Genomic DNA, 21279 nt, shown 5'->3' on the forward strand with positions numbered 1-21279 from the left:
TTACATAGGAAAGCTTACCATCTTCATCGGTCTGGACAATGAGTTCCTGGCTCTCTTTCCTGCCCTCGGGATTCATGAGCACTAGTTTCACACTGATGTTGGTGAAGGGTGACAGGTTCGTGATGGTATGCTGGGGGTGAGAGTTTTCAGTATCCCAGCTCACTTCTTCTCTTACTTGCTCCAGGCCTCCAACCTGGTATTTGTAAAGAATAGTGAGGTTGTAGTGATGACATCGAGTAACATTGTATCCAAAAGGCTCCCAACGAATAGTGATCTGCCGTGACTTGATGTCCACCACTTGCAATTTCCGTGGGCCATGCATAGGATCTGTGGGGAGAAAGAAAATCAGGCTACAAAACTCATACTGTCCCAACGCTCACAACACATTTGGAGCATTCTGGATGTCCACATGAACAAGAGAGGGGAGGTTTCAAGGTCATATAATTCTATGCTGATTTGGTGCTTCCTGTTTGGTCACTTACTACACACAGTTTCAGGGAACACCACAAAAACCAATGCTGGTCAGTGGTTAAAAGAAAATATTTCACAGTGTGAATGATAGCTGGTTAGAATATGCAAAGGCTTTTATCCTAACACTGGGGACTGGATAGGCTATTACGACATTTATCATATCTAGATCGCCAGTATTGGATTCCTGGGATTGACTGCAAAAACATATTTTTTAGATTACCTTTTCATCGTAGTTATTTTATTACTATTTATTATAGTTTGGAAACATGTTATGGTGGATCAGGTTTGATGTCTTCTTCTACCATAGTATGAATATTTCAGGCTAGGTTTAGATTTACAGTATATGTCCCTCTTTATGGGGTTCTGCGTTTTGATATGATAATTTACATCTATTTTATTTATATTACGCTGTATATTTGATTTTAAACTCATAATAGATTAATTAACTCTAGTAGAGTGTCAGCTCACAAGTGCAAGGCCCCCTTCCGATTTTGTACCAGTATGTTTTAACTTGTGTTAATCTTAATTTTTACAGTTTAAATGTTTTTCACTGTCCTGCTATTGTAACACCACTACAGAATTTACTGGTGCTCTATAAATTAATATAATGTAAAATTGATAGGCTTTAGCTTACTGCAGTAGCCTCCTTATTAATTTTAAATTAGGAATAGGGTTAGTTTTGAGAATCTCATATTTACAAAAAAAGTTAGTGACCCTATAAAGACCGGTATTTGAGCCATTTTGCTACTATGGTTGTAAAGTTACATGCTTGAGGTACTGATTGATTTTTTTTTAGCAATCTTATGACTGTTTCTTTAATAAAATGCTCAGGTATGCATATAACTAAATGAATAATAGCTTGAATGAATAATAAATAATAACTTTATGAAATAAAATCCCAGTAATAGAATTTGGTGTCTGAAATCAAAAGTTTTGTTTTTGCGCGCAGCTCTCTAAATGTTTGCTTTATGTTGCTATTACTTAAGTTAGAGGTTACAAAGCTTTTTTTTTTTATTGTCCCTCAGTTCATTTGATAAACTGACTGTGTCTGCCATTTATGATAGGCCTCACTGTTGTGAATCAGGAGGTTAGCCCAGACACTCTGGGTCCACTGATTCATGATAAGAAGTCAGATAGCTTCCCCACAGAGTGCAATGTTTGTCACGTCTGAAGTTTATTCAGGTAATGCCTATCAATTCCCCAGACTGTGCCTGTAGCAGTCGACATACACCAGTGCTCTCCTCCTGCCAGGTTAAGCTGGGTATCAAGTAGTGAATCCTGACAGTTGCAGTCCTGACCTGCGAGAACACAGCGAGTCCCTTTCTAGCCTGTGGCACTTTAGAAATTCCGAGTTAATCATTGATCCTTGCAGAATCTTCTCCCTCTGCTTCCCTAACCTCATACAGAGCCGAGGAACCGGCTGATAGAATCAATTTCCATCTCTGGTTTGATTCATAGCTCATTTCTTTTGAATTCACACTGTAGCTTCTATTACTACTTTGATTTTTTTTTTTTTTGGTACTGAAACTCAATTTCAGCATCTTCGAGACATTTAAAGTGTAATTTTAGGATACCTCCAATGATAATCAAAATCTGGCTTAAGGATAAAAGATCTCGCTACAGGGCCTGGAATTCACTTTTCTGTGTGTACTTGTGCTATGCAAGAATATCAATATGCAAATCAGAAGCATTTTGCATTTCCCCTTTGTACCGAATCTTTTATTCAGTTCCAAAATGCATATTTAATGAATGAAAGTGGGACGTTTCCATCACTGGAGATATGAGCAAATTGCATATAATGGCTCTACCTTTTGCATAAGCCAACGGGCCGAAAACCTCTTACAAAATGGGTTTTTAAGTTACTCCTTCAGTCTTTTTACAAAGATCTATCTACAAACTCCTCTTCAATGGTGCTGAAGCAGTAACAGGGCAAAGAAACCAGATACATTTTGCAACCAGTGTCAGGTTTATCTATCGTAAGCTTCCTCACCAGCGACACAGGTGCAGAGCCTCTGGGGCTTGGGACTAGAAGCTTCTCAAAGCTGCACTGTATGATGCCTCTGTAGTTCTACCCATGACCGACGTGTACTGGGCATGTGGAAATGCAACTAATTACCACGTCTGCATTTCTACATATGCCTGTACTCTAGCTTTCATCTTACTGGTAGCGAGATGAAATGCCGTTTTGACTGGGATTCTATCCTTTGATAAAGACATTCCTCTTATCCGTGTTTCATAATAGATCCCTTTTCTGTTGTCAGCCAACAAAACAGAAGCTGGTAGTCAAACCTAGAAAACTTTTAATATTTACTTTTTTAAAGAAAAATGTACCATAGAAGCTGCACTTATTCTCACATTCTGTGATACAAAAAGCAGAACAGTAAGTGCTCGGTGAAGCAACATCTTGATTAATTCACAAGACAGGACACATTCTTCTCTGGGAGGGTAAAATAGCCTCTGTTACAATGCAAGAAGATTGTCAGGGCTCCCTGGTAGTGCCCTGCGGGGGACAGTTTTCTTAATCCCACTGAATTTCTGACCATTACCCCCCGCTTCTGCAACATGTGTGTTCCACTCCCGTCTGCTCCCGCAACATGTGTGTTCCACTCCTGCCCGCTCCCGCAACATGTGTGTTCCACTTCTGCCCGCTCCCCCAACATGTGTGTTCCACTCCTGCCCGCTCCCGCAACATCTGTGTTCCACTCCTGCCTGCTCCCGCAACATGTGTGTGTCTAATCCTGCCCGCTCCCACAAACATTCTCATTCACAGATATTCATTCATTTCCTTAATCACGCGTACTCGTTCATAATATCATTATTTTTTTTTTCCATTACTGGGCAGGCTGTTGACTTCTTCAGGCTGGAACGTGCCCTTTATTCAAAACAAGCCGAGACACAAGGCAATAAAGTTTATGTAAAGTTTAGTTACCTTAACTAAGGAATCCTTCTCTGAAAACGTATCAGAACCTTGTAAACGGCCTACGCGTTTTAACATAATAAATACTTTTTTCCTTTTTTTTTATTTTTTTTTGGGAAAATGAAATGCCTGTAAATACCTTAAACATATTTTAATTATTTTTAATGAAAATCAAGAAGAATATTTTCATTTTTTCTACTAAGAACAAAAAAACAATATGCTTCATATTTTCTTAAATTAAGCTAGGACTTGATTACTTTTGCAAAATTAAAACAGCGCAAGAAACACAAGAGTGATAGAAAGCCACAAAATAACAGAAAACACCACCAACTAAATGAGGGATAAAAATGAGATTCCCGGTAAAATGGCATACAGTACCTCTATGCTGTAATCACTTTATAATAACCCCTTTCATTTTCAAATCTACTTAGCCATCAGCCGGCAATACAGAAAATGTTGGAAGTACTTTCTGCAACTACATATTAGTTTTGCATTTCTTGACAGGCTAATTCTAGAGAAGTCTGAAGACAGACAGTCATGTGCGCAAGTAATTTAGTCTTTTTTTTTTGTTTTGCATGGAGCAAGCATGTTTGTTGCTGATAAATGAGAAGTAGAGGAGTGCGGAGATACATTTTAATTCCACCCATCTGCTAGCAACAGTTTCCCTAAACTGCGCTCCAGGTGCCATCAGAAGATACGCAAATATATACAAAGCAGGTAGTCAGAATTTTCTTTTACCAACTGCGTAAAAGAGCTGAGAACTTGAGCTCTATATGGAACTAAACATCTTTCCATTTTACCACTAGATGCATAATACTAGGCTTCTGTTACAGGACGGTTTGAAACGCACAATAGTGGAGAACTTGTGGACTGTGATTATATTTTTTGGAATTGTGATGAGAAAATATGAAAGCTTCTAGAATGTGTTCCCTAAATTTCTCAAGCGAGATTAAAGTCTAAGTTATGGATTTAATTCCAACCTGAATGAGTTACAAACATATGGGGAAGTGGTGATTTCGGTAACAATTTGCAGAATTACAATATTTCTGCATGGAAACTACAAAGAATGATGCCTTTTTCTTTTTCTTCTTGTTTCCATTATGAACCTCAACAATGAGATTTGTTCTCATATATCACCAAAACATACCCATTGGTAGGAGTAGAGCCAATGAACCCCCTTCATACACAAGGTATCAGAGACTAGCCATCTGTAAAGGCCCATAATAAGCTACAGAATTGGTTTTACAATGGAGGACACTATTGTACAAAGTGGCTGATGCGAAGTCAAAGACGTGGCTTGTAATATACTAAATGTATTTTTAACTACGACTAGACTGGCTTTACGGTAAATTTTGTGGTAGGCTTCCTAGGCTGGCGTAGAACAGGTCCATCACAGACATCTATGGCTGGCTGATGGGGGTTTCATGACATAAAGTGACCCTTTAGGTCTTAAGCAGCAGCATCTTAGGGAAGTGCAGGAGGTTGCGTATGGGTGTGATATGTTATTTAACCTCTTTAATGCTGGAGTACAAACATGTGTGTGAAAATAAACCCTTCAGTCCTGGAGTTCAAAACTTCCATCATCTATACATTTAGCAATATCTATGGAGCCTTTACTTCATAAATAGATGAGGCTGAGGTCAATACAGGAGCTGGCTTTGGGGTGGTCGGTGTAGCAAAGGGTGGTCAGTATGGTTGGGCTTCTTTTGTGTGAGATATAGAACGGCAGCAGTGGTAATGTTGGTGGTTGGGTAGTTATGGAGACTGAACAGAGAAATATGGGGATAGGGCCTCTAACCAAAGGCCCTCTCAATGAGTGAACTAGCTTGTACAAGGTGAAAATATACTATTTATTTTATACCTTCTGTGTTTAGACACTAACACTCAAATGCTCAGAGGTTTTTGAGAGACATGTAAGTTCACAGGGATGATACCATATTTCATTAGTGTATATATATACTATATGGGTACACTCCCCGAAACATTAGTAGTGTCACTGTACACTCGTTTTATCCATGTGTGCCTAGCTCATCCTTTTTTTTAAAACTTGCAATATGTTCTTCAATGCGAGGGGACTGCGGTGGCCATTTCCTAGAGCTGCTGCGCTGGGATCTTGCGTCTTAAATGAGTACTTGGGTTATTCCTCTTTATTTTTTTTAATGGAGTGGGATTTACTGTGCGTGTATTACTAAACACAAAATCTACTTTGGTTAGATGAACCTATTCCTTAACAACAGTTGAACTTGTCATCTAAATGTTAACTCCCGATGCTATTGTTCTTTGGCAGTAAATGTTCCTATCACACAGGTGCTTGACATGCTGCAGCGTGTGTGTGCTTGAGTTTGGATTTTTTCCATTTTATCTATATTTTTCCTACTTCTTTTGCATTTGTATAAGATTTATTCTATAACTTACAAACTCCTTCTCTGCACTGACCTTCAGAGGATATGCTGATTTAAATCCAACAGATGAAAGAAACAAAAGAGAAAGCAGAAAAATGCACGAACTCTACATGGGCAAAAATATATCCGGTAGTATGATATTACCTTACATCTGCATGGTGCAATTACAGATAGAACCCATGTTTGAACAGTCTGCGTAGTCCATTAACCACACTCGGCTACGATTCGTGTAATACATATTCACAGCTTGCTAGATTACAGCAAAGGGAAAATTACAACATGAGGGAAAAAAGGAAAACATTTTCGAAAATACTAGGCATTTGTAATGATTTTATGTAGCCTCTATATCCTGAAATAAACTTTTAGTTTAGTTTCCTAGTGCTGGCACACAGGTTTTCACTAAAGAGGGAGATGCTAGAAAGTTTGCAGGAAAGTTGCAGTTACACTGACCCCGCTGCAGGGAAGCAGAGTGGGGAGATTGCTCCAGAAGGAGGACCAGGACCCGGCGGCACTGTGCCGTCCCAGAGCAGATCCAGTAGACCTCTTCAATTTTCTGGAGGAGGCGGGGCCTAGTGGGGTCACACAGCATCATGCCGTAATCCCGAGGGAGCTGCAGCAAGCACCTGCTGAGGCATCGTGGTGAGTAAAGTGCTTGAGTGGCATATAGGCGGTTAAAAGGCATAACATGGGGCAGAGTGACACATAGGAGGGTATAAGGCATGCCTGGGGGCAGATGTGCATAACTAGGGGCAGGTTGGTAAATAAAAGGAAATTAAAAACAAAAAAATAGTTTACATGGATTAATATTTACTAGTAAAACCTTTTTCCTATAGGGTCATCTTATGATCAGGCTTTTTCTTTTTTTCCTAAATTAATATTCAGATTTTGGGGGGGTCGTCTTATAATCGAGTAAATACAGTATATATATATGCAATCACTCACTGGCCACTTTATTAGGTACACCTGTTCAATTGCTTATTAAAAAAATAGCTAATCATCCAATCACATGGCAGCAACTCAATGCATTTAGGCATGTAGATGTGGTCAAAACAACTTGCTGAAGTTCAAACCGAGCATCAGAATGGAGAAGAAAGGGGATTTAAGTGACTTTGAACGTGGCATGGTTGTTGGTAGCAGACGGGCTGGTCTGAGTATTTCAGAAACTGCGGATCTACTGGGATTGCCAACATTGAAGCTGGTACCACCAACTACACAGGGCACAAGCTATTCTTAATGGGGAAGTGGGCAGTGAGTGGGGGTGCTGCAACGCTGCTCCCTGGACCTGAAGTTTCCCTTTAGTGACCCGGAGAAGTGGCACTTCACCCAGAATCTCCAGACAAAACTTTGCACAGAATCATCCTGCATACCCCTCTACTTTTAATTACTGTGTGTGTGTGTGTGTGTGTGGGGGGGGGTCCATACAAAGCATCTTTTGGCAGCCAGAAGGGTAGACAGTGGAAATACATTATTGAACATTTAGTCCTATTTGTGTGAGTTTGCCACAGCAATAACTAAATCTATTATAACTTGTCACAATTTTGAAAATGCATATCAATTTTAATAGTATACAATTAATCAATCGAAAACCATTGTTGGAACGGCTGGGGGAATTTAATCAATGTTGCTGAACTGTTGGAGTACTGTTATTTTAGTTTTTTTGGTTGTTTTATTAAAAGTTAATAGTAATTTAATTAATAATTCCCAGTCTGATTGAAATGTGTGAACATGTATTGTGGTGCTTGTTCTGTATTCGGCCCCGAAAGATTCTTGAAATGAAATTTTGGCAAAGGCTTTAATGTAAACCACTTTATTAGAACAAACGCTGTGCAGAGAGCCTATTGTTCCATGGAAATATAAGCTTATTAAAACAGCAATATAAAAGATAGGCTCACCTTGTATGTCTTACTGCTGCCAACAAAGCAGCGCCTGGAGGCTCTCTCTATAACGTACACAGTACTAATGTACCTTACAATCCAAAGCACTGAAAGAGGGTGAACCCTTTTTTGCTGTAGAGATTGTCAGTGAAACATTTCCAGTTATTTTTTAATTGGATTTCATTTAAGAGGAATTTAACCCTTTCTTTACTGGGGGGTGTTTTGTGCCCAAAGACCTGAGACTTTTTCAGTCCTGGCTCGTAGAACACTGCACACTGGGGTTAGACCCCATGCATATGTACAGAAATCTTTCTCATTGATTTCAAAAAAAGGGACAGCTGCATGGAACCGGGAATGACCGTAGTTTCTACCTCAAGTAAAAGTACTTTACTGTGCATTCTTCTTTAGATGGGGGGAGGGGGGGCAGTGACAGTAAACTATTATGTTTCTGACGGCTTATGTCTTCTTAGGTTCGGATTCATAATTTAAAAAGTTAGATACCAGAGCAGGTTGTAATTATGACTGATGCCACTTTCTTTTTCTAATATAATAGAAGTAGGGCTCCAACAGATGGAGCAACTAGAAAGATGTCTTATCTTCCCAAACCTAATGCCTATTTCTTAAAGAAGTTCTTTGTTAAAGTCGCTGAAATGGATACAAAGAAAAATTTAAATGTTATGAGCAAAAAGATAAATTCTGGTTTTCAATCTTGTAGGGGTAAAACATGTTGTTTGCTAGACCTATAGGTCTTAATGCCATGTCTGTATAATATATGTGGATCAACCCAAAAGTCTGAAGTTTATTCGGTAAACAGTGAGCTGTGGGTAATTGAGAATGACATGAAGAAAAACTTAGAAGCCATATTGATTACAATCTAAGTCAAATACATCATCAAAGCCATGACAATTAACCCTACAGTAGACCTACCACTTAACTAGCAATTTAGTATAATTTTTTTTAAAAACAATATATTTTTTTCAAACTTATGGTATTTGAAATGTAAGTGACTCTGCCTGGGAATTATTTGAATACCTTTGGCAATACAGTTTAGAAAGTCATAATTGGAAATGTCTAAAGGAATGGCTATATGAGCAATTGCATGTTTTTCTAAGGAAATGTTATCCATGCAAACTAAAAGGGGTTTAACTGAACTGTGAAAATGAAGTTTTTCTGCTCTATGCAGCAGCATGTTTATTTCATTTAACTTGTGAGTTAAAAACATTGAATCGGCATTGGCAAAAATATAAAAAAAATTAAAACATAGACTGGAGACAGATTTCTTGTAACTGTAAGGGACATCCTTTCGTAACGTCTGCATACCTATCTGGCCGGTTAAATGCACAGAGCCGCTGGCCGGCTTCACCACATACTTGCCCGATCTGCCGCTCCAGTAGCAGATGGGGTGCTGCAGTGTGCGGCCAGTGGCTGGATATGCGCAGCTGCACAGTACGTTAGCAGAAAAATATTGTGTGCGACGGAGCATACCCAGCTGTGTGCTGTAATGATGTCTTCAGGCCCTCATCACCTTAGAGTGTCAGGGCCGCCGCCTGGCCATCGCCAGTCCTACCCTGATGCGTATTATACCAAGATCATAATGTCTGTATGACCACTGTACGATGTACGACTGCATATAAAAATATAATTAAATACCAATTATTATGAGAAATGTAATTTGCCATATTAGTATTTGTGTGCTATTTTGTAACATGAATGAGTGCAGAGGTCTAAGACCAGCAACTAAACCACCTATTACAATAACAATTTGAACACCCAGGTTTAGTAAACAACCCCATTAGAATCATGTTCATAAGAAGATGTATATGAAATAATAAAATTAAGTTAGAGCAAAACGGGTGCCTCCAGCAAGCTGAGCATGCAATATTTATAAAGGGCTAGAAAGACATTTTTTTCTAGTTGTTCTGTTGCATTATGGAGTGCTGACAATGTCAATAACTAGACACTCCTAACCTTATCATTCAGTTGCCTCCACACTGAAATGACATGGGAGAAATGGGTGCAGAGAATACAACTACCCCCACTTTCTGGTGACAGTACAGTGAATTAGAGGCCTCATAGTTTAAATTCTGTTGGTATCAGAGGGAACGTCATAGTAAATTAAATATGTTAAAGAAGTGAATACGTTGACTGGAATTGCTTTCCTCTGCCCTGTGAAGATACACCCCTGTAGGGTTTGTTACACACTTGAGCTGGGAGAGCTGAACAAATTGTGCTACAAGCAAACTCTAGTTGAGAGAACCCATGCCACTTTAACCTGAAAGACATCTCCCGAAACCGCTCATTCCTCACACAAGAAACAACCAAAATATTATTCCACTCCATTGTGATCTCATCTGGATTATTGCAACTCCCTACTAACCGGTCTCTTCCGCCTTTCACCACTTCAATACATCCTCAACACGGAAGCTAGCTTAATCTTTCTCTGTCACCGTTCCTCATCTGTCGCTTCTCTGTACCAATCACTCCACTGGTTTCGCATACCCTCCAGAATCAACTTCTGATCCTGACCTACAGAGCCCCTGACACATCCACACCCTTTTTTGATCTCTAAACTAGGTTGTAAGCTCACAAGAGCAGGGTCCTCCTCTCCTGTTGATGTTTGTCATAGTGTGATTTAAATTATTTTACGGACTCTTGTAACATTCCTATGGAATCTGCTGGCACTATATGTAGTGTAATGTAGGTGGCATGTGCCCATATTGACAACTGGTTACCAAGCTATACAACAGATGACGTGTGGTGTCATTTAGTCAACATGGGTTTTTTTGGGGGGGTTATACATGTGAGCCTTACAGCATCTAGACAAGCAAGTATAGAATGAAAGCAGAGAGCCTTTTGAGAGAGAAATGTGGAAGAGATTGGTATACGCTTAAAGTCAAAGCCCCTGTGTCTTTACTTGTTAACTGCTGCAGAGTCCTTCAGGGGCTGTCCTCCCTTATCTCTAGGTCTCCACATGCTCTACTGCCTACAACTCTGCTGACCCTTGTTTATTCTACCAACTGCAATGCCAGTTTCTCTGCCCATGGAATATTTTGTTTCATCAGTTTAATTTGTTTAATTTGTAAATAACTTTACTTTAAATAAATCGGACAACAAATATAAGATGTTTCGTGTAGCTTAAATAGTAGTTTTGCAACAGAGAAAGGCCAGTGTTATTATTTTTCTTTCTATACATATTGTATCTGACAGTATTACTCATCTGTTTGCGGCAAGAACACTATGGTCTCGAGGCTTCAAAGACACATGAAGCCCCTGTTGAGCTTAACACTTGTTTTTCATTTCCAGAGATTGATTTTTTTCTAGTCCAGTCAACATATTTCATTGGTACAAACTGTTAGCACGATCAGCATCAAGTATTGATTCCTGCAAGTCTGAGATCCCCACCTGAGAATATGTAACCTTAATTTCCAGTAGGTTACATTGGTTATCGCCAAGCGGCTGGAGATGCAAGGGAATCATTATGCAATCCGCTGTCATACGGGTCCATGTGTACACAACAATAGTAAGACAAAAAGACAGGTTGTCTGGTGTTAATTACCATAGGCAGAAGGCCTGGAAAGACGCTGTATGAGTTTACCAGTTCATTCCTGATATGTTCTATATTCTACATGGGGCGGCAGTCATCCTCCTGCTGTTCCATAGATGACAATCTCTATAACCTTTGGCCAATAAACAGTTCTACAGTTGCTCATACTTCCTTTAAAAAATATGGGGGTATATGAATTTGTGCACTTGAGAAAGGGAACTCAACTAATCAAGTTCAATAATAAGAATATAAAGAGTCAAAAGGTTAAACTTAAAAATGCACAAAAACGCTGCTGATGTGTTCTTGCAAAACGCAGGACAAATCATCACTCAAAGGACTGAACATTATAACATTACATTTAGAGAGCACCCGTAGATTTAACAGCGCTATTAGAATAAGGGAGTGTAAAAATTAACAAAAACACGACCATACCAAAAATAGTCCATGACATGAACACATGTTAAGACACTGGTACAGAAGAGGGCCTTGCTCTCACGAGCGTACAGTCTATTAGGACCGCTACTGTGATAGCTAGAGCCTTTGGGGCAAACCTTTAGAGTATCTATGTATATGAAACGAGGCTGGCTCTTACTACAGCCACAATTTATTTAATCCCTAATGACAATCCTTATTACAGCTTTTAGATGAACTTTGCATCTTGTGTTTTCTCTTTTGTACTGTACTTTGGTTTGAATCCAGGAAAAGGTGACAAAAAATGGACAAATGCAAACCATATCTGATTATTAGACCAAAATCCCTAACATGTGGGATTGTGTTTCCACTGTTGAGTCTATCTTTTGAGTGACCAAGGGGTAAAGACTGTGCGATGTTGTACACCTGTATTGCATCAAAATGTCCTTAACTACAATTAAAACAGTAAAGACACGAGTATGCGTTTAAAAATAAGGGTTAAAGTCACATTCACATGACATTTAATGGACTTGGAAAAAGAAATCTAGATTTTGCTTAAATGCCCCCATGCATTTTCAATTTCTAAACGCTGTATTGTTCCTGTAGCTAAAGCTGTGTCAAACACTTTCCTTCATACTGTGTGAAAAGGAATACAGACAATTCTGTACAAGAGTGACCTTGGCTATGAATAAGATATGGAAAACTGAAGTTAATCAAATATAATTGAGCTCAATTTAAGACACTAATAGAACTGTTTCTCAAGTAGCAAAACATGTTTTAGAAACATCTCTTTAATATGGATTAACACTGTGACTGACAAAGACACAATAGTAAGGATTTTTAAAGTGAATGTTTATCACCGCCTACAGTAGGGTGGTCAGATCTCCCTTTTTTCAAAAGGGAAGATTCCCCGCTGATCGATTCTTAAAGTGGATCTGTCACTTTTCCCCGATCCTACAGTTTACGGTTTGTTAGGGCACATAATAGTTACTCATTCCAAATATTGAAAGAATAGGTTTTCAATCACCTACTAACAGAATATATATTACCCTTCCTTAAATACATATTGTATTACACAGAAACTACTGAACCTATAATACTGTTTACCCTGACCCATAACGGAATCATTATGTTTTAAGTATTTTTTTTTATTTGAAGGCTGTGATAACAAATACCAACACACTAAAAATATATTAATTAAAAATGTTCTAAAACAAATTCCTCTAGAGCCAGTGAAATAGAAAACTATTATACTGCAGTTCACTGTAAGTGTTTTGTATTAAAATTTGATTAATAGCTTTAATAAAACATTGGTATAAAATATTGTACTATGTCTATGCATGTAAATTAAGAATTATTTGCACACAAAAATGTACACAACGAGGGCACGGTGACTGTAAAAGGACATTTTCCTATATTAATAATCAAACACATTCTGTAACTGTACCAATGATACTATGAAAATGATGATGTAATTTAGAAGGTTCTTTTCCTATTCTTACAAGAAAAAAAAAGAACCAGATGCCAGCAATTGCCTTGAGGAGGAGATGCTTAATGTACTGTAACAAATAGAGACAAATAAAATAAAGCCTCATTTCTCAATAAGCTACAAATGATTTATCATGCTTCATTCATAGCTTGGATTGTTCACCTCTGCATGGAATGCACACTGGAACCTGGAATCAGAGTGTGATATTAACCTGACAGAGGAAACCGAGACATTTCAGTGCTTGGTACGTTATTCTGTCTACTTATCGATTTAGACATAGAGCAGCTGCATCTATCAAAAGGTTGGTTCTTGATAATAAAGGAATATGATTGCCAACGAAAGCAACAGCACAAACAAACACAAAATTCCCAACGTACATATTTGATAGAAGGCTCATGCTTGCAAAGTATTGTAAATGGGGACTTATTTTTGGGTTGTTAAAACCAGTATGTGAAATCTTTGTAACTACCCTGGTTTTAGCAGGACAGTCCTAATTGAAGACCCGAGTCCTGGTCTCGTGGGCTGTCTCTTCCCTTCTTCGGGAAACCAAATATTAAACTTAGCCATATTTAAAGATTACCCATTAATCACGACAGGTCACCAAGAGTGTGTTTAACTGGGTGACGCAATCAAATATATTGTGTGTTATAAAAGTAACACAATCTAAAATCATTATTGCCTAACACCACACTTTCGCAGTGACTGCAAAACTTCTGAGAAAAAAGCGATACAATGTTATTTAAGAATTGTTAACATTAGGGGTCTTGTTCACTAAAAAGTTGGATGGTCAGTCGGGTTATGATGAGACTCGGTAACTCAAACATTTTTTCTTGAGGGCATACAACTTTCTGGGAAAAGCTTGTGAGTTATATGGGAGTGAGAATGGTCCATCCATGGGTCTCGTGAAGATAGACTGTAAATATCACCCCTGTTGGTACTCAAAGGGTGAGAACCCGTTACAATTATCAGCAAAGTCATTGATCCTCAGGTCCAAGGAAAGAAGCAATACAAAAATATTTTTAAAAAAGTTATGTATCCTTGCTCGTTGGCAGCAGATTGAAAAATTGGCCACAGGTTGTGCAGAAGCATCTAGACAGACACACGCACACACGCCACAGTGTTTGCAGGGCCGGCCCTACAATGGAGCCGACTGGGGCAATTTCCCCAGGCGGCACTTTAGAAGGGGAGGCACTTTGCCGCCCCAAGCGTTTTTTTTGGTTGTTTGTTTTGAAGCGGAGGAGAGAGAGAGGGGCACTGAGTGGTTTTCGCTTACCCGCTCGGCGCCCCTCTCTCTCTCCTCTGCAGCGAGTCTCCCTGTTCAGTCTCGGTGCCGGCTTGTCATGATGAGCGCCGGAAGTGGCATCAATTTCCGGCGCTCAGCATTACAAACCGGCACCGTGGCAGAGCAGGGAGGCAGCCGGCAGGACTCTTTAAAGGTATGTACCGGGGGGGGGGAATAATGGCGTCAGCGAAGTTTAAAATGCCGCCCCCCTCCCCGCGTCGGCGGGGGGGGCATCATTTTAAACTTCGCCCCAGGCGGCGTTAAGTCTTCGGCCGGCCCTGAGTGTTTGCATTGCTTCCTTCAAGGCTCAACAAAGTGATGGACACCGTGCACCCCACTACTGGGCTATCAGCCAAAGTTTGAGGACCATTTCTTTGAACTAAATATTTAGACTTGTGTACACGCTGACTCTAATGTCTATAAAACCGAATTGTTTCGCAGGTTATTTTAGTCACAGTGAATGAATATTTCTATACCTCAGGTAAACTGGTTTTATTTTGAAAATAACAATGGTGTAGAAAGAAACAAGGGAAATTTCAAACCCATTTGTGACAGCTCACCTTGCGTTTCTTGTTTTGAAAGAGCAGTCAGTACGAGAAAAAAAGCTGAGCGTCCACAAGCCACAGTCTCTCTCAAGGAGTTGAGACAATGATTGAAGCTGTTGTTGAAGGGACATTATGCACCTTACTATTCTCATCAACCACACATTTAATTCCCTTCCCGGCTGTGATTTGGTCGACCATGAACACAACACACACATGCCTGGATATGTTTAAATGAGGTAATTTCCACAGCTTATCAAGCTTATCCAAGTGGATCTACCACTCATAACCAGCAGCCGCAGATTTGAAAATAAAATACAAGGGACACCGAATAGCAAGACCTTTTCACAACAGAACTGGTCAACTACTGGAGCGTGTGTGTGAATTCATTTAATTGACAAATTGTATCCGGGCCTCAGGGAAATTTAAGTAAAGGGTGAATAGTCGCAGAACATTTTTTAAACACAGTAGGAAAAAAAAAACCTTAGACATGTCTGATCTGTCATATTCAAGTCTCGCAAAAATCTCTTTGTGTTAGACACATTATCATTCAAAATCTTGAGCGTTCAAGGGTTGTGTTTTTTTTTTCTTTATTCATGTTCTTTCATGTTATTTCCTCCTTGGAGTTGCTATTCAGTTAGATACTTTCCTATGTTCCCCTAATGTCAGATGTTCCACTGGTTCATCAGTGTTTAATTCACGACTTGTCCCCAATTCAGAAAACACGCACAATAGAAACGTAGTCATAACAGCTCCATTAATTTCTGCGAATAGCTCATACATGCAAGTAAGTGGAGCCATTTTTTGTAGATTGCGTATGTAGACAACAAAAACAAGACTTAAATGACCTCTTGCTGTGTTCCAAAACGGTTAATGTAGTTTGATTGCGCATGCCCTTCTATCATTTAGCTTTAAATGTTTAGTAATAAAAGCCAGATTGCAAATAATACACTAAAAGCAAAGAGAAAAGAAAAGACTGAAGGCCAAAAATGCAAACAAATGAATACGCGTCCATTTTTTAAATTACAAGCAAAATAATGGCTTCTTTAGTCATTTTTTCCTAAGTGTATCCTGGGATACCAAACCTATTTGTTAGAGTAAAATGTTGTATAATAATATAAATATCACATCAGTTATATTTACTGTAAGATACTATAAGCCATACACCATATGTACCCATTTGGCGCACCATAGCAAGGGTTTCAATCAGGTTTACTAAGGGATCAGAGAAAGGCACATAAAGAACAGATACAATGCACAGGAGCCATATTACAAGGAACATTAAGCTTCCAAGATCTGGAAGATCTGTGGAAGAAGATAAGGACCTTGGAACAGGATAGGGGCATATTTATTTAATTTAGCATATGTGATACATATTTATTTTGCTATTAATTTGAGTTTGGTACACTGGGATGCAGTGATCTTGGTGAATAATGTATTGCAAGCAATTTCATTGAGTTTGAGAATGGCAGACTGTATGTCACGTAGACCTTTTCAGTACCATGGACAAGGTTACATGGAGATCTTCTTCAGGGTGCTATACCAGCAAAGGCTTAAAACTTCACACTCACTGCATAATAACTTGCTAGTAAGATTCTTAACTCTTACCATTGTAACTAATGGCATTCCACAGCAGCTAAACATCAACTATAGAAACACATATTACCAAAATTAAGTCAATTTATTCATTTAATTTACCTAAGTTTTAACACGAGACATTCTTTGTATGCTTCTTCTGTACATTTATCATCTTCCATGGGAACAAGTAATATTTAGAAAAAATCCCTCCACCTTATCATTCATGAAGTTAAATCATGATGCTTATTCTTTGTAACATGTACACGACTAATGGTTTCATTTATGCGTTTTTGAACATTTGTACAAATTGGGTAAATTGGCAAATTTTGTTAAAATCAAAATTTGGACCAATCCGAATGCGCAAGCCTAGTATGTATATATGTAAAAATGTATAATATGCCTGAAGAAGAGACTTAGATATCCTTAAAAGCTTGCAATCTCTTATACATCACTTAATGAATTATACCTACTATTGAACATTTAATGATGTGTTACACTGCAGAGAAGATTATTCTTGGCCAACCAAACAAGACAAATTATGGCACATTCTTAACTGAGGCTGGTGTGTTTGTAACGTTCAATGCCCAGCTCTCCATCTGTATGACTACCAACCTTTTCTGTTCCAGAATTTCAGAACCTCGGTTCACTACGCTGAAGTTGGTGCCAGTGGCCCATTATTTTGTACAGTGTGAAGAAAGTTCCTACCTACAGTGGGAAAGCACACAACGTTCCATCTAAAATGCACACCATTGTCCAGAATACTGTAATATATTTTTCATAGATGTGGAGCAAGTAAACATCCTTATCTGAAATAAAAGCCATTATGCCTCACATTTGCAATCATGTAATTACTGGAACCAAAGAAACCTGGAAGACAGTAAAATCAACAATGACAATATTGTACTTCCTACTTAGCTACACTGTATGTATTCAGTCTATGGTATTGTTAGAAATCCCACAGTTGTGATAACATTCACTTAAGGAACCAAGTCCCAGCAAGATAAGCAGTGCAGTTATGTTTTACATATGAAATAACAATGCTATAACATGAAGGGTATCTCCTCTATAGTTTGGCATTTTTTGTGTCTCGTGCTGGTGCCTGTATGACTTGATTTTATGTAATAACATGTAGATGTTTATTTCCCCAAAAGTACTGCCATTACAGTGAAAGTTAAGAAGAGTTGTGCAGTGGCATCGGCAGGGGGCAGAGGGGGCCATGCCCCCCCCTACATCATGCTGTACCCCATAGTGTGCCCCCCAATTGAAACGCCGGTTTTTTTGCAGCTGTGAGGAAGCACTGACACGGAGGAGAGAGCGGGGCTCAAGAATACGTTTTCAGCAACCGCTCCGCGCCCCTCACTTTCCTCCGTGATGCCGCTGTCTTGGTCGCGGTGCCAGCATTTCATGCTGAGCGCCGGAATATGACGTCACCAGGGTGTCCAAAGTAACAAGTACTGCAAGTAGCATTTACATGACCATTGGGTTATTTGCGTGCTCCTTTCACATGCATCCCCTTTCTGTAAATGTTATTTTGGACAGGACTGAATAGTACACTTTGTTGTCAGGTGTTTTTATGATGCCTTAGTTATTACTGTGCTGCTTGGCTAGATTTCCCTCCAAGGCTGAATGTTGCCAACTCCCCCTTGGGTGCAGGTATGCAAATATTGCATGACACCTAACAATGGTGAGCCCCAGGCAAGCAGATAAAGCAGGAACCAAATATAGAATGTTTATGATTACAATAATTTTATATGAACTATCTATATCATCTGGCATAGAAACATTTAACTACTTAAAGTTATTTAACAAAATACAGGAGAGAAACTTTGAATGGTTTCTAAACTATCTCCCCCGTCATGGGGAGACAGGAGCATATTGTGGGTGAAACAGAGGCTCCCCGCACAGCGTGTGAGCAGTCGGATAGCGAGCTACAGGAACGGTGAGAGGTAAGTGGGGGCAGGAGGGAGTAAGGTGGAATGTATGTATACTGTATATATATATAGCATGGATGTGTATTTGTGTTTACGTGTGAGCATGGATGTATACATGTGTGTGTGAGCATGGATGTGTACGTGTGTGAGAGCATGGATGTGTTTTATGTTGGAAGGAGGGGGGCAAGGGGCAATGATGGCACAGACTAGCGGTTGAAGTTGGGGGGCCCGGGGGGAATTTTCACATCAGGGCCCGGGGGTTTCGAGTTACGCCCCTGAGTGAGGGAATTTAGAAATGCATGCGATAAATGAAGCTTTTCAGTACTGAATAGTACTTGTCTCCCATCAAAACCTATGTTTCTATGTTTGTGAGTCAGTCGGTACCGACCAGGTGGTTAACACACAAATTGATTTGCACTGAAAGCTGCTTGTATTTGGGGGTTTTCTAGTCTAAAAAAAAAGCTAGTCAAATACAGGTTAACTTGTATAACTAAATTATATTCTCTCGTACTTCAATGGGCAGTTGACATTATGGGACATACGCTAGAGATAAAATTCAAATTGTTTTACGTTTTTCAGTGGAAATATATTTTGCTGCAATAAAACACAACACGATGGATTTATGAAGGTCAGACTTTTTCATAGCATTTTACCGCATTACAAAGTGATTGCTATTTAACGCTACAAAAACTTTAACGGCATGGGAGCAATATGAAGCCAGTAACTGGCGCTGTCAAATCTATTGAGTACTGGAATAGTACGAAAATAATATAATCCTACAAATTATTTATAGCATAATGAGCTATTAGCCCTATTGCCCAAAGAAGCAATCAAAATAAATTATTCATTAGTTACCCATACACTGGTGGGACATAGGATGATGGGCAAAACATTACATAAGTTTCTAAGCAACTATCCAGTAACAGATCAAGAAGAGCATAAACCATACAAAAACAAACAATTATTGAAAATAGTGTTATTGGGTGTGTAGCCCACTTTATGATTAACTATTTGCATTGCACACCATTATATATATATATATATATATATATATATATATATATATATATATATATATACAGAGAGAGAGAGAGAGAGAGATAATAATAATAGATGGAAGTCAGACATTTTAGGGCTGACTTCCATTTATTAACCCTTTCATGCTGGGAATACAGAGCACATAGAAAGCCTCTCCAGCTTTGCTACAATATATATATATATATATATATATATATATATATATATATATATATATATATATATATATATATATATATATATATATATAATGTGTGTGTATATATATATCTATATCTATATATATATATATATATTGTAGGGGACAGCTCACGCATGGGGCGGCAATGACAGTTTCACACAGGTTTCCAACGTAAAAGCGTGTTTATTTAGACGTTGTAGTCACAGAGCACCTTGTAAACAAAACAAACTATAAGCCTGTCCGGCTCTAACTAAACAGCAGGATACCTCTCTAGCAGCCTAAGGTCTGACGCAAAGCAAAGCAACCAGTTTTGTATGGGGTAAAGCTTCATACCTGGTGGGCTGCAGCGCTGGCTGTAGCTGCTCCTTCATTCAGTTTCTCCCTCTCTCTGCAAACCTAACAGCCCTCTCTTTTAAGGCTTCCTCCCCAGTAACGAGCTTAGGAAGCCTCACCTGAGAGCACCTAGGGTTGCTACCATGCCTGGCTGAGGTAACCAGGTGAGATATATATCCCATCAACCACTCTCCCATACACTTTACCACATATCCCCCCCGTCGACTCCAGACCAGAGGTCTGGACAGCGTCAGCAACCATACAGTACACCCTGGACAACGCATCCGCATTCCCATGCAACTTCCCTGGTCTATGCTCCACTGTAAATCTAAAATTTTGCAAGGAGAGAAACCATCTGGTCACTCTTGCATTTCTCTCCTTATTCTGTTTCATCCATGCCAAAGGAGCATGGTCAGTCACCAACACGAATTCCCGGCCCAGCAGGTAATATCTCAGGGACTCCAACGCCCACTTGATGGCGAGACACTCCCTTTCCACTATGGCATAATTTGCCTCTGCTGGGGTCAGTTTCCTACTCAGGTACAGCACTGGGTGTTCTTCCCCATTAACCACTTGCGACAAAACTGCTCCCAAACCTGTAGCAGACGCGTCTGTCTGAACCAGAAATGGTTTCCTAAAATCTGGGGAAACGAGCACTGGCTGGTCACATAGGGCAGACTTCAGACTCTGAAAAGCCTTCTCTGCCTCGGGGTTCCACTTTACCATCACTGACTTATCACCCTTCGTTAAGTCTGTCAATGGTGTTGCCATTGAGGCAAAGTTGGGCACGAACCGACGGTAGTACCCGGTTATGCCAAGGAAAGCCCTCACTTGTTTCTTTGTTACTGGCCTAGGCCAGTTCTGTATCGCCTCAATCTTATTGATCTGGGGTTTAACCAGCCCCCTACCAATGATATAACCCAGGTATCTTGCTTCCTCCAGACCCACTGCACATTTTTTAGGGTTTATGGTTAGGCCTGCATCACTAATGGAGTCTAACACGCCCTGTACCTTACAGAGGTGACTTTTCCAGTCAGACGAAAAAATTACCACATCGTCCAGGTAAGCAGCGGCATAATCACGATGCGGTCTCAAAATCAGATCCATCAGCCTCTGGAAGGTAGCAGGGGCCCCATGTAACCCAAATGGCATTACAACATACTGGAACAGGCCCTCTGGAGTGGAAAAGGCAGTCTTCTCTTTAGCCTCCTCAGTCAACGGTATCTGCCAATAGCCCTTTGTAAGGTCAAGTGTTGTGATGTACCTTGCCTTCCCAAGCCTCTCAA

General features: G+C 39.5%; 1 protein-coding gene across 5 annotated transcripts in view; it reads right to left on the reverse strand.

Annotated features, from left to right (window-relative positions):
- PTPRM (protein tyrosine phosphatase receptor type M) overlaps positions 1 to 21279 on the reverse strand; it is a 321476-nt gene that overhangs the window by 147874 nt on the left and 152323 nt on the right. For all 5 annotated transcript variants that reach the window (XM_053468204.1, XM_053468203.1, XM_053468210.1 and 2 more), the window contains exon 8: positions 19 to 327. In XM_053468204.1, coding sequence (XP_053324179.1) covers positions 19 to 327 — 309 coding nt within the window. The remainder of the gene's footprint in view (positions 1 to 18; positions 328 to 21279) is intronic.

The sequence above is a fragment of the Spea bombifrons genome, chromosome 5 (genome assembly GCF_027358695.1).
Source record: "Spea bombifrons isolate aSpeBom1 chromosome 5, aSpeBom1.2.pri, whole genome shotgun sequence".
Taxonomy (NCBI): domain Eukaryota; kingdom Metazoa; phylum Chordata; class Amphibia; order Anura; family Pelobatidae; genus Spea; species Spea bombifrons.